The sequence below is a fragment of the Saccostrea cucullata genome, unplaced genomic scaffold, assembly GCF_032062105.1.
Source record: "Saccostrea cucullata isolate Sc308-1 unplaced genomic scaffold, CSIRO_AGI_Scuc_v1 ctg15847, whole genome shotgun sequence".
NCBI classification, from domain to species: domain Eukaryota; kingdom Metazoa; phylum Mollusca; class Bivalvia; order Ostreida; family Ostreidae; genus Saccostrea; species Saccostrea cuccullata.
Genome location: NW_026941678.1, coordinates 1 through 13,533, shown reverse-complemented (window position 1 = coordinate 13,533; position 13,533 = coordinate 1). Strand labels below are relative to the sequence as shown.

General features: G+C 34.6%; 1 protein-coding gene across 1 annotated transcript; it reads right to left on the bottom strand.

Annotated features, from left to right (window-relative positions):
• Window positions 1–4,289: 4,289 nt before the first annotated feature.
• Window positions 4,290–11,774, bottom strand: LOC134258236 (proteasome subunit alpha type-1-like). Its single transcript, XM_062740772.1, has 11 exons — window positions 11,705–11,774; window positions 7,078–7,122; window positions 6,859–6,960; window positions 6,582–6,685; window positions 6,329–6,417; window positions 6,038–6,108; window positions 5,671–5,800; window positions 5,406–5,485; window positions 5,083–5,154; window positions 4,866–4,925; window positions 4,290–4,544 (listed from the first exon to the last, which is right to left on the bottom strand). Exons 1-11 carry the CDS (start codon window positions 11,705–11,707, stop codon window positions 4,455–4,457), a joined length of 846 nt encoding a protein of 281 aa, XP_062596756.1. The 5' UTR covers window positions 11,708–11,774; the 3' UTR covers window positions 4,290–4,454.
• Window positions 11,775–13,533: the final 1,759 nt, after the last annotated feature.

Below are 13,533 nucleotides of genomic sequence, written 5' to 3'. Positions count from 1 at the left end.
AACGGGGCGCAATTGGTAAATCCATGGGAATCCCAATATATTTTGGAAGACCTGGTCTCCAAAAACCACATAGATATTGTCAATCAGAAAATCAAGCATCTTTTTAATGTCAACTTCAGAGTACTTGTGTGAACAATCAGAATGTGTTTGACAAAATAACTTTGGAAATGACCAATGACAAGGTAAATATATTTTCGAGTTCCATTTTTACTGAAAAATCAGCTGTCGGTGATATCAAAAAGTTTGGACTTCAATTTATCGTTGGGAATGGTTGAAAAGTCATAAGTTTTTGAACTGTTAATTTTGGTAAAATCTTTTGATTTCAAATTTTCCACAAGATTCCTTGGAAAGGAGGAAAAGTAGCGACCAAGAGGAGTAGCGAATAAGAACAGGAGACAAAGAGGGATGAACAATCTGAGGTGAGAAATGTGACAGGCGGTTAAGAACATCAGAGGAGGGGGGGACGACCTGCTTTGACTGAATTAAAGATGAACATTAGAGAGAAGCTAAAGATCTTGAGAACGGCAGACACCAGAAGGAGGGGAAGCAAGGAGCGAGCGAGAGCAAGAGCACCATTTAAAGCCAACCTATTCCAATTAACACCAAAACTTTTAGGAAGAAAAGGATCAGGAAAGCTAACAGAGGAGAGAGAGGAATTCGAATAATATTTGAAGGATATGCATAGCGATCCAAGGAGGATGAGGATTTAGGAGAGTTCGAGATGATACAGCCTGACCATCCTTACAATTTGTTCGACGAAACAGAACCAAAGCTGCGTGAAGTCAGAGATGTAACCAAGGAAGCTAGAGCAGCTTCATCACCAGGACCAAACGGAATTCCATACAAGATTTGCAATATACGAGACTAACCCAACCTTTATGGAAACATCTGAAAGTTGTGTAGAGAAGGGAACAGTTAGCTGACAGTTGGCACAAAGCCGAGGGGTGCTTCATTGCAAAGGAGGAAAACTCTAACAGCATTTAAGCAGTTCCGTACAATTTCCATGTTGAGCATCGAAAAGAAAATGTTCCTGACTATTTTGGTAAGAGGATGACAATCTATATTCTGTTTATAACAAGTAAATAGACATAGTTTTGCAGAAAGGAATGCCAGAGGTCTCGGGCTGTATACTGTGTAGAGCGTACAAGTGTTTTGACGGATATTACATGGGAAGCTAAAGAGGTGAAAGGAAAACTGGTAGTAATATTGTGTGATTTAGCCTATGCTTATGAGTCCATGCTTCATAATCTAGGTCAACTTATACTACAGTGCTACCATACACCAGACAGGGATACGGACGTTACTTCAATAACAGTTCACATCCCAGGACTTCACAACATCTTGGCAGCGCCTAGAAGTTGGGATTGCCACGGCATGTACAGTATCAGTAATTATGTTCTCAGCAGCCAAGAATTTGCTGGCGAATTCGGTGGAGAAGATGAGCAAAGGTGCATTGATGAGGGTAGGCGCGACACAACCCCCTGTCAGAGCGTTCATGAAAGAACTCCATCATACAGGCAAAATGGACCTTGAAGGAGATAGAAGGTAGCATCGGTTGGACCCGTATGAAGATCCAACCAACAAAGTTTAGGTGCCTCATATTGAGAAATTAGAAATCACAGAGGAGACGTTTAGTTAGATTGGCAGAAGTGATAATCCCATCAGTCTCAGAAAAACTGGTAAAGTGCCAGGGAAAGTTCTTTGATGATTCACTGTGAGATAAACACAATGTTAGTGACACTAGAGGCCTGTTTATTTAACAGAGCGAACATTTGTGAGCGCTCGCCAAATTCCTTATACCACCAGTAGAAATGTTTGCAAACGCTCGCTCTGTTGAACAGGCCTCTGAAATCAATTGGAGAATTAGGTGAATATCATAGACAAAAGTGCGTTACGAGGGAAATACTAAGTATGGATATACCAGCACGGCGTATTTCCAGGAATTCTTTGGCCTCTACTTGTTTACGATGAGCCACTGACTTCAGTTGTATCGATGGAGCAAAGGATCAGTGAGTATCTTAATAGATGGCTCGGAGTTCCCAGGAGCTTCGGTAGTGTTGGTTTGTACAGTACAGAAACAAAGCTGCTATTACCATTAAAATCCATTGTCGAGGAATTCAAGGTCACCAAGGTCAGGCAGTTTTTGATGTTGTGTGACAATAATGATTCCATGACACGGGAGGCAAGAGTGAACATCAAGACAGGCAGAAAGTGGTCAGCAAAGAAAACATGAGGACTAGAGGCAGAATCACACCATAAGCAAGCCGACATTGTGGGAAGTGTGGCAGTAGGCAGGCAGGGGATAGGAATGATACCATCGACAAGCTGGGTACATCTTTGGAAGTGGAGAAGAGGCAAATTGTGCAGATAGAAGTGTACAAAATGCAAGAGCACACAAAAAAGGTGAAGGCAGTTGGTTTGAAGAAGCGGGGAAGCTGGCTTAACTGGAAAGAGCCCGACAGAAGAAGTCATTTTGGAATGAGATCAGGATAACAGAGTCCCAGAGACTTCCGTTCCAGCTCAAGTCAGTTTACATTGTGTTGCCAACGCCAACCAATCTGACAACATGGGGCATGAGGGACGTCCCAACTGCAATCTTTTGTAGACCAGCCAATCTGGAACATATCCTGTCTTCATGTTCAGTAGGTTTAACAGATGGAAGATACACATGGAGACACAACAAAGTTCTGTCTGTTATTGAAGATGTACTGGAGAAAGCAAGGAAGAAACTTCGGAAGATCAAGGAGGGATTGAATTTTGTAAACTTTATAAAGACTGGTGAACAGAGTCTTTTAACTTCACTGGTTCCACAACATGTTAATTAAATTACAACTTCTGATAAAGGGAATGATCTCAATTTTAAATACAACGACAGTATTTAATCACACGACAAATTTAACTAAATGAATTATGAATTGTTTTTTTATATACACAGTATTGTACGGTGTTGTAGTAATGAACGATGAACAGAAGTGTCACCATTATGAACTTAGGCATATAGACACTTAAAGAACATTGGGTGTGAAAATATAAAATTTAAAACATCAACCATCAACCTTATATACGACTGAAAATATAAGAGATTTCAGAATATTGATGACTTTGAAGTCATATTTAACGGCACCTACAAGATTATACCCCCACTTCTACATTTCAAAAGGATCTAATGTGACGTCATCTAATCATTTTAAGATGCACACGGCAACATTATATACTATCATTATATATAGTCTAAAATCAAACTATTTTCAAATCTGTATCTTTTATTTTGTTTAATGGGTGTGCTCTATTTCAATTTTAGAATTTATTGTGGAAATAGAGGACAAATTACCCATTTCTAGAAAGAATGGATATGGTAAACCTTGTGAATACTTCTAATCAATGCACAGGGGCTGATACCATACTATCAGTATATTTAATTTTATGTTATCACTATATACTTTCATTTTTGATTGTAACGCATCATTTGATTGTATAAAAAATTAATCTAAATTGTATAATCTGGTTTGCCTACATCACAATGACTTATGTCAAAAACGTATCAATCCGCTTGATGTTACATTTAAAATATGAACAATTTGAAGGCATTTTAAGGGATAAATTGTCTTGTTTTATATACTTCATTACTGAAAATTAAATTATAAGGAATGAATTAAACAGCAACCCAAATTATACTGCTATAACAGGGGTTGGAGTAGTTTATGGTTTTTTATAAACTGCAAAGTAAACTGAGCCAACCCAGGTTATTGTAAAATCTTATATTTTCGTGGGGTCAAATGTTCATGCTTTAGTAAAACCTCTTGGTTTGTGGGGATTTAAATTTATGGAAGAGGAATTGTTGAGTAGTTATGAAACATTTTACATTTCATGGAGGACATAATTCATGGGCCTCTTCATACCTTGAAAACAACGAAAATTAGATCGCCACGAAAATTTGTGATTTCAGAGTATACAGTATAATTTGGGTTGCTGTTTAATTCATTCCTTAAATAGCCATCACATAAAATCAACCAAAGTTTGTTACTGATCCCTGTAATCTTTAGTGCTATGCATATATCAAAACGACCAACTTTCTAGTACAGGTTTATGATTATAGTTTTTCAAACGTGCTTATCAGAAATGCAAAAAATTTAGGTCCTCCATAAACAGATAACATTGTGATTATTTTATTCAATGGATTTTAAATATCAATTAAATGAAATTTTGCTTTGGACACCTTCTTCAAGTAATTAGCAAATTTCAAACAATTATAAATATCTATTTGACAATAACAATGACAGACGTGGTAATAATTTTTTTCAACATAGTTTAATGGATAGATATCATACAAAGTATTTTTATAGTCTTCTTCTTCATTGACAGTCTATGAGATTTTGGGACCAAATGATAGCACTATTTTAAACAGTAAGATGTGTGAAGACACTAGGTTGTGTGTAAATTAATGTTTGTCAAGGTCAGTGTTCCATTCCCTGCTCCTCCACGGCGGGGTCTGCAGGCTGGGGGTCAGGTTGTTGTCCCTCATCCTCCTGTGTGTCCATGGCAGCCTACAAAATGTCATACACAAAGTTACTCCTACTGGTTTTTTTTCCTGCATCTTTTAATGTACATGTATACAATTCCTACAGTGACTTCTGTGGCAAAAAAAATCATCAAATAATGCTCTTAAAAGTACTATGATAATGTTTTTATATCTTTAATTTAATCATAAGACAATATTTACACAACTGAAGAAAAAGCCTACTGAATTACAGCTGATTAAGGTATCCCAGGAAAAAAAATGACAATAAAAGATGCTATTTAACATGCTATGTTTGAACATTATTGGATATGTTTACATTACACTGTACTGTGGGTGTCATACTGACCTGCTCAGCTCCTGAAGGGGGCGGGGCACGAGATCTTTCTTCTCCCTCAATCATTGCCAACTTTTCAGATTAAGGCAAACATATTCTACTTATTCTTCTTTAAATTTAAACTTCTTGTTAAAGTCTACTCTCTCTTTTTATATATATTATAATGATTATACATGCTTACTTCCCAGAGTGAAGGACTGAGAATCTCAATGTGAATAGAAAAGGATACATATTTTTGTACATCTTCATCATCATAAATGGTAAAGTCTGTATCTTTCCCAACAATTCCTAGAGAGCAGTTCTAAATAGAAAAAATAATAAAATTGAGAACTTATACAAGTTTACAATGTGATTCATATTATTACAAGAGTGTTACATGACTGTAACATGAGAAGAATTTTCAAAAAATTATCTCTTTGTTTAAATTGTACTGTAAATACACGTACAAATCTTAATGTTTTCTTGGAGTTAGCAAAAATTCAATATTAAAATAAAGTAAGAAAATTAGAAATATTTCAGAATGATGTTAAAACTTGTGTTAGCACTACATACTTTGGTAGTAAGCTCCACCTCCTGTGGTAAGGTTTCTCTCAATGCTCTCAGTCCATGTTTGATCAACTCCTCTAAAGAACCTAAAAACAATATTAACAAATTCACAACACTACACTCTATCAAAGAGAAATCCATGTTAAATAAATCTATCAAACGATTTATTCATTTTTTGATTTAAAAACATCAATTTTCCCCCATAATAAAGTCCACTCTTTTCAAACAATAATTCTATCAAACTTGTTAATTTTACTACAGGTTTACATACATTCAGAGAATTTGTCAAGGTGTTTTTCTACATATGTCCTTGCCGACTGTGATCGGGCACCAATAGCCATGGCTTTACAGTCATAGTAGTTTGCCGAGGGACAAGTCTGGTAAATATGTGGTCCTTGGTCCTACAAGGCAAACAGAGAAACTTGTAATGTATCCATCAGTTTGTAATAAAATGAAACATTCAAGACTAAGAAAATCTATATTTTCTCAGACAGTGTTGCATTAAGTCAAAAACAGCCATATTGATAATTCTATTGACATCATAATGACATTATATTAAATGGGAAACAAGTCAATTAAAGATTAAGGGAATTATTATAAAATCAAATCATATTACCTACACAGTACACTGTACTTACATCATATCCTGCCACCAGTAAACCCACTCCAAAGGGGCGTCGCCCATACCTCTGTGTGGGGATTTGTGATTCTCATTCATAAGGAACAATATTATTGTCAACTGACTCCAGTACTTACAAAATTAAACTTAAAGACCCCCCTCCAACCACCCCCCCCCTAAAAAAATGAAATTACTTCCGACAAGCCCTACAGTGGTGGATCCATTTCAAAATCTGGTGAAATTAATCAACCTTTATGTATTAAAGAAACCCTAATGATAGTAGAAATTTTATCTGGCTGTCAAAGGATACTATTTCCAACTGCTGATACGAGGCGGGAGATTGGTAATGGTGAATCATAGGCATATCTGGAGTTTAAGCATTCCGATCTCATAAAGTTACTGGAAACAAAATATCATACAAGTTAATCACTATCACACATATTGTCTTAGCAAGAGTTTCTATTGATTTTGAAGTTTGATACAACTATTGAATATTTTTTCCCCTGTTTTTTTTTAGAAATCATTAAGTTAATAAGTCCACTATAATGTAACTCTGACACAACCTTAGAAGTCGAGCATCCGCTGTAAGGCCAGCTATGGACACCCCTACATGGTCATCAATGGGGATAATCTTCTTCTGATGTGCTGCTAACTCCGAGGATGCTCTCTACATTACAGAAAAATATATGCAAAACATAAAAAAAGAAAATAAAAAGAATCCAAGGAACTAATCAACAGTAATATTTCCAGTTAAGTATATGATCATTTAATAAATATCTGTTATAAGTAAGATCAAATGTTTCACATGCCATATCAAAGACAAAAGTTATAAGGGAAAACCTTTAAGGCCACAAGGATTGCATGTGTTTTAGACTTCAGACCAACAGTAGCTGATCCCTGCTTCACAGCTTCCATGGCATACTCCAGCTGATGAATTCTACCCTGTTATCACAATGTATTAAACATTTTCAGTCTTAATATTTTCAAGTATTTTTGAGTGATTTAGCCATTAAGCAAAGGAAAAATAAATATCAACACTTTAATTAACTCTCTCTATACCTGTGGACTCCATACTGTGACATCATTGTCATACTGGTTTCTAAACTACAAAATAAAGTTACATCATTTCATCATACTTCTAGAGGAAAATATGTAAGAATTATTTACTCTGACATCAGGTGATATCACAGTCTACATATTCCAAATGTCTGGTAGGTTAGAAATGATTTTAAAGTGAATACAGTCATCTGGAATTAATCTCAGCGAGATGTGGTAGGGAATTTGGTCCGGTGTCCCTACGACATCTCAGCCCAGTGTCACACAAATAACTCGGATTTTCTTGCCCCGACTTTGACCACCTGTTTCAATCAATACAGGCTGAAATGAATTAGCTGCAGATCTTTTGTTTCTTACCTTTGAAAGGTTTAAATCCAACAAAATATAAAGTTGTTGATTTTTCATCGAAATGTCCTATTTGTTGAAACCTCCAATGCTGAAAAGTTCCAGCAATAGTTTGCTTTGAATACTTTGTTCTACTACTTTTTCCAATAGAAATGAACCATAGTACAAAGCAGACTATTGCTGAACTCCTCAACATGAGATATTTCTATGAAAAATCAACGTTATAATTTGTTGGATTTAAAACTATTAAAGTTAAGAAACAAAAGTTTTATAGTGATAGAGACTTAAAAGGATGTCCAAAGGAAAAGGTTGAAGCCGTCAGCTAATTCGTCTCAGCCCATATTCATTGAAACAAGAGGCCCAAGGGCCTTGAATCGCTCTTCTGATAAATTGTACAACCTATCACTTCTACTTGAAGCCTCTAACCCTAAGTATTCTAAGAGCCGAGTTGCATCAACTGACAAAGTTTGATGATTCTTAGCCAATTATAACTGAAGATATTTTAATAAAGCTATAAAAAAAACCATAAGTAGGTCACAATGACCTACTTTAAGATTGAAGTTTTCTGAGGACTCAAGATGCATTAATAAACAAAGATTAAAGATTCTAAGCCAATAAGTATGTGAGATAGTCAAAAGTAAGTCACTTTGACCTACTTTTTCATCTACATTCTTGGAAAAACCAAAATGCATCAACTGACGAAGTTTGATTATTCCAAGCCAGTAAGTACTGGAGATACTTAATTATAGCCATAAAGTGTTAAAAGTAGGTCACTGTGACCTAATTTTTAGTAGGCGATTTTCGAAAGCCCAAAATACATCAACTGACAAAGTTTGATGATTCTCAGCCAATATGTATCCGAGATATTCAAAAGTAGGTCACCATGACCTACTTTTTGGTCATCACTCTCCGAAAACCCAAGATGCATCAACCCACTAAGTTTGATGATTCTAAGCTTATAAATACCTAAGATACTTAAATAAAGCTATAAAATGTCAAAAGTAGGTCACCGTGACCTACTTTTTGATCGTCACTCTCCGAAAACCCAAGATGCATCAACTCACAAAGTTTGATGATTCTAAGCTTATAAGTACCTAAGATACTTAAATAAAGCTATAAAATGTCAAAACTAGGTCACCGTGACCTACTTTTTGGTCGTCACTCTGCGAAAACCCAAGATGCATCAACTCACAAAGTTTGATGATTCTTAGCCAACAAATACCGAAGATACTTAAATAAAACTATAAAATGTCAAAAGTTGGTCACCGTGACCTACATTTTAGTCAACATTTTTCAAAGTCCCAAGATGCATCTGCTGACCAAGTTTGATGATCGTAGGTCTGAAGGTAATCAAAATATGCCTTTTAAACAATATGAAAACATATGCCTGCAAAATTCAAAAAGTAGGTCACAGTGACCTACTTTTTCATAAATATGTTTTAAGGTCCCAAGATGTAGCAATTTACAAGATTTGATGATTCTAACCCTCTCAGTGTCTGCAATAATGGGATTAAATGTTTTAGAAAGGATAAATCATAAAGTTCAAAAAGTAGGTCAAGGTGACCTACTTTTAAGTTGACGTTGTTCAAGGACCCAAGATGCATCAACTAACAAAGTTTGATGATCATAGGCCTTAAAATGTCCAAAATATGCCTTCAAATCAATTTGAAAACAAATGCCCGCAAAATTAAAAAAGTAGGTCACTGTGACCTACTTTTGATTTAACATGATGTGAAGTCATAAGATGCATCAACTTACAAGATTTGATGATCCTAGTCCTTACAGTAAGCAAAATATCAACGTTTTTATCAATTGTAAATTTAGGTCAACTTTGAAGTGACCTTGAGACCACGCCCTTTGCCCCAGGGTCATGCCTTGAACAATTTTTAATCTTCAACATATTCTGATCCTTGTGTGTAAGTTTGGTGAAATTCTGCCTGGTGGTTCTGGAGAAGAAGATTTTTTAGCAACCAGTACTTTTGGTTTTGTTTTCCTGATTATCTCCCCTTGTTTAAGGGTCCCAACCCTTATTTTAGTATAAATGGTAGCCCTTGGGCCAAGGATACCCTGTGACAAATTTGACACTGATTGGCCAAGGCGTTCTTGAGTTATGGCCCCATTTTCTAAAAAGTTAACGCACACCGCACACCGCACGACGCACACCGCACAAATGGCCATAGCATTAGCTCTTTGAGCCTTTGGCTCAGAAGAGCTAAAAAAACGTTCGAATTCAGGGCAAGAAAACCTGAGTCAGTTTGTGTGACACTGGGCTGAGATGTCTTAGGGACATAAGACCAAAATTTTTAGTCCCTACGGCATCTAGCTGAGATTAATCCAGTAATACACAATTGTCCCAACTCTAGATAGAATGTTTTATCGTTAAAATAATAAATGTCCTATGGACCCGGTTTAACAATAGAATTCGTTCCATGTATTCGTAATGTAGCAAAAGAAACATGGGCGATAACTCGTACTCACTATAACTCAGTGCATTTACTACAAACAATCTAGAGAGTTCCGAATGTAAACATGGCAGGTAAATTTGAAGCAAGAGAAAAACGTTGAGAAAATTAATTGGATTTTCGTCATTAGATGGATTATTTTCTGGGATAAAAGGCATAAGCAATCTCAAAAAGGTTTGTTTTGATTAATTTGGTAGTTATTTCCAGTGCAAATTCTTTTATATTCTTCAAAATCGTTTCGGAGCGGATCCGCTCCGATTTGCTACATTGCAAGTATATGGGATGTATTCTAACTGTGGTGAGGGCTTGTACCGAGACACAGTTAGATCATTGAATTATGGTTAGAACGGTACCTAGTGAAAATGGCACCTGGTGAAAACGGCACCTGGAATATGCAAAACGGCACTTGGTTAAAACGGCACTTAGTGAAAACGGCACTTGGTTAAAACGGCACTTGGAGGAAAAAGTATAATTATATTACTTATGTTATGACAAATATTTGACATAAGTTCTTTTTTAAGTCAAAATTTAATCTGTTGACTTTAGAATTTTTTGTGGCTTTGTTTTTGCTTTATTTTCAATCTATTGTTTAAAGGTAGTATTTATAACACATGTGGGATTAAGAATAATTATATTTGAAGTGTAGTGTTGATAATACGAAAAAAATGGTGTAAATGATTTTAAAAAAAATAGTTACAGTAAAAGTCATTTTATCTCACATTTGATTTCCATCTAATGCTATAGAAATTATTTGTAACAATATCAACACTGTATTATCTTCATTATTTAAAAAAAATGTTATTGTTCTTCTATGTACATGTTTAATATTGTATGGATATTCATATTTTATTGGATATTCATATTTTATGTACAGTTGGGAGAGGACTATCTAAGTTTTTTCTAACTTATGTACAATCCATTTGACATATATTGTAAAGAAAAACACAATACTATATAATTGAAAATTGACGATCAGCAGATGATTGAAGGGGACTTGGAGGTGTGAAATGGTCTTTTGTTTCTTAATCCTACAAATGTATTCTAAGTAAACATACTCTAACTGGCTTCTAATTAGTCAACTGTGACTGACAACCCCCAAAATAGAGTAGTATACATATTTGCAATACTAACTTTAAATTTCAAAGGATTATAATTAATTTGGATTTGATCTCTTTGTAGAAAATAATTGACAGATAGTTTGCAGTACAGAACAAGTACAATAAAAAATTGAACCACTGTACAAAAGTATAATAATTTTAAATGAATTTGTCTATTTTTACCCCTAAAATATTTTTAAAACATTTTTATCAATAATATACACATTTATTTCTTTAAATGTAATATAATATATATAATATTTTCTGTATAAACAATATCAAATTCTCAAAATTAAAAAAGTGCCGTTTTAACTTTTCTAAAGTACCGTTTTGACTACTCTCAAGTGCCGTTTTGCATATTTACAAAGTGCCGTTTTCACCAGGTGCCGTTTTAACTTGTACCCAGATCATTCTAACTATCCCAACTCCAATCCAACAGACTCTACATTTTTAAATAAAATGAATCAGTCATCAGTTTATTCAAAAATCATAAAATTACCTGATAAGTATGACATAAAAAGATTGGACTTATGATTTTACACCAAACTTGGAGGGTAAAAACTGAAAGAAGCGCAAGAGCCAAGACACAAACTGACAAAGCACACCTTCTACAAGAAGTTTTAGGTTAAGAGTGAGTTTAAAATAAAGCTATTGAAATGGTAGCTTTGAAAGGCAGCTAACATTACAACCATCTTAAAGTTCAAATAAGATTCTAAACTTCTTTACCATTGTTTTTAGAATAATCAAAAATAGCTTCGCAGGCAGGTGACTGTGTAATTTTTTTCGCAATATACAATTTCTTCCTCCAAAGGCAAGAGAGCTAAATTCGACTAACTCAAACATATAAAGCTCGGATATAAAGTTATTATCAAATATGTGATAGTGCTACTGCATGAAGTAAAACTTTATCAACATGATCAATAGTCATTAAAATATATATACACATATAAAGAAAAATTAAACAGCAACAAAAAAAGCATTTAGTTGATCACAAACGAAACATTTTTAGAACGACCATAACGTTTCTTCAACATACCAAAATGCAAAGTCGGTAAAACGTTTAAATAAAGCGGTGCAATTGATAATCTTGATTACGCATTTCATTGACTTTGACATACGCATTCGTGTTTGCAGTTTCTTTTTCTATGATTTTCCTTTTTAAAATTGTACATGTGCTAATTGATTAAGTATGGAAACCCTTCTTGAACAGCAAAGACGTTATCATGAAGAACGAGAAAGACTTATGGACGCATCAGTTAAAGAAATGTTACACCCTTCAAAACCGGTAACAACTTCTAACATTTTGTTATTCTCAGTTTGATTATTTTGATTGTTAAATATTTGAACCAATGACAAGATATGTAGATGTGTTATAATTTCAGTTGTGTTGCCGTTATTTCAATTCAAATTGATTATGCAACAAAGACTTTATTGATTGTCGAATCTGTAAAGTATCTTATTCGTATAATTGATGATCATGAGTAAAACATGTTGGGCACTCAGGGCTCTACATTAACTTTTTTTCCCACCTGTTCATTTGGACAAGTGACCAAGATATTTAGTTGTCCTAACTTCAACTTCACTTGTCCGCAAATTTTTCAATAAATTTTGATTGATTTGTGATATTATTATACCCACGCCAGTGTTTTCAATAAGAGCCAGCAACCGGCAAAATTAACTGCCTGTACAAGAAATTTTGCAGGCTATGAAATATCCGTGATTAGATTTTGCCGGGGCTGATACGTGAAATCCATAGATTTTATCGCAACTATTTCCGTGATGTAGAGGAGCTTCCCTTGAGTGAGCTCACTTTTCAAGGAAGTTTGATTAGATCGATAGTTTCATGTAATGGCGTTGCGGACAACGAATATTTGAGTGAAGTCGTGGAGAAACGTGCTGCTGCTGTAACACATGCGTTTGAGATCACATACATTAAGAGGCATAAAGCATGGTCCCTTCCGAAAAGATTTTGCTTGTTATAATTTTCGATTTAAAATTGATTGTGCAACAGCCTCAATACTACGTGAGGGGTTCCCCGGTGAAAAAACAGAAATATCTATATCTAGGCCAATATACATGTAATTTTAAGACCTTACTAAAAAATGTAGGAATTCTTACAGAATTTCCTCAAAATGAAAATATCAAATGTTAAGCTAAGACGTGACTCGGACGTAGAAATTCTTACAGAATTTCTTACAGAATTTCCTCAAACTGAGAATGCAAAATTTTATTCTTATTTACTCGTGTAAGATCTCTTGAAATACAGGAACATTATCGTTTTCACATTTGGGAAGGTTTTAATGTACTAGTATTTTGTAACAAATTCCATTTTCTTAATTATTTTGTTCTGACAATCTGTATAAAATGTCAAAAAATTAAATCAATTAAAAGATTATTTTATGAAAAGTCTAAGATTGCAGAATATTTCAATTTTTAGGGGGTACTGTACATCACCAAGTGTTTAAAAAATCTTTAATTTTTAACTAAATATTTTTTTTTTAGATATGAATAAAAGTCCTGACCAATTTATGTGAAAGGGAATAAATATGTAGAAT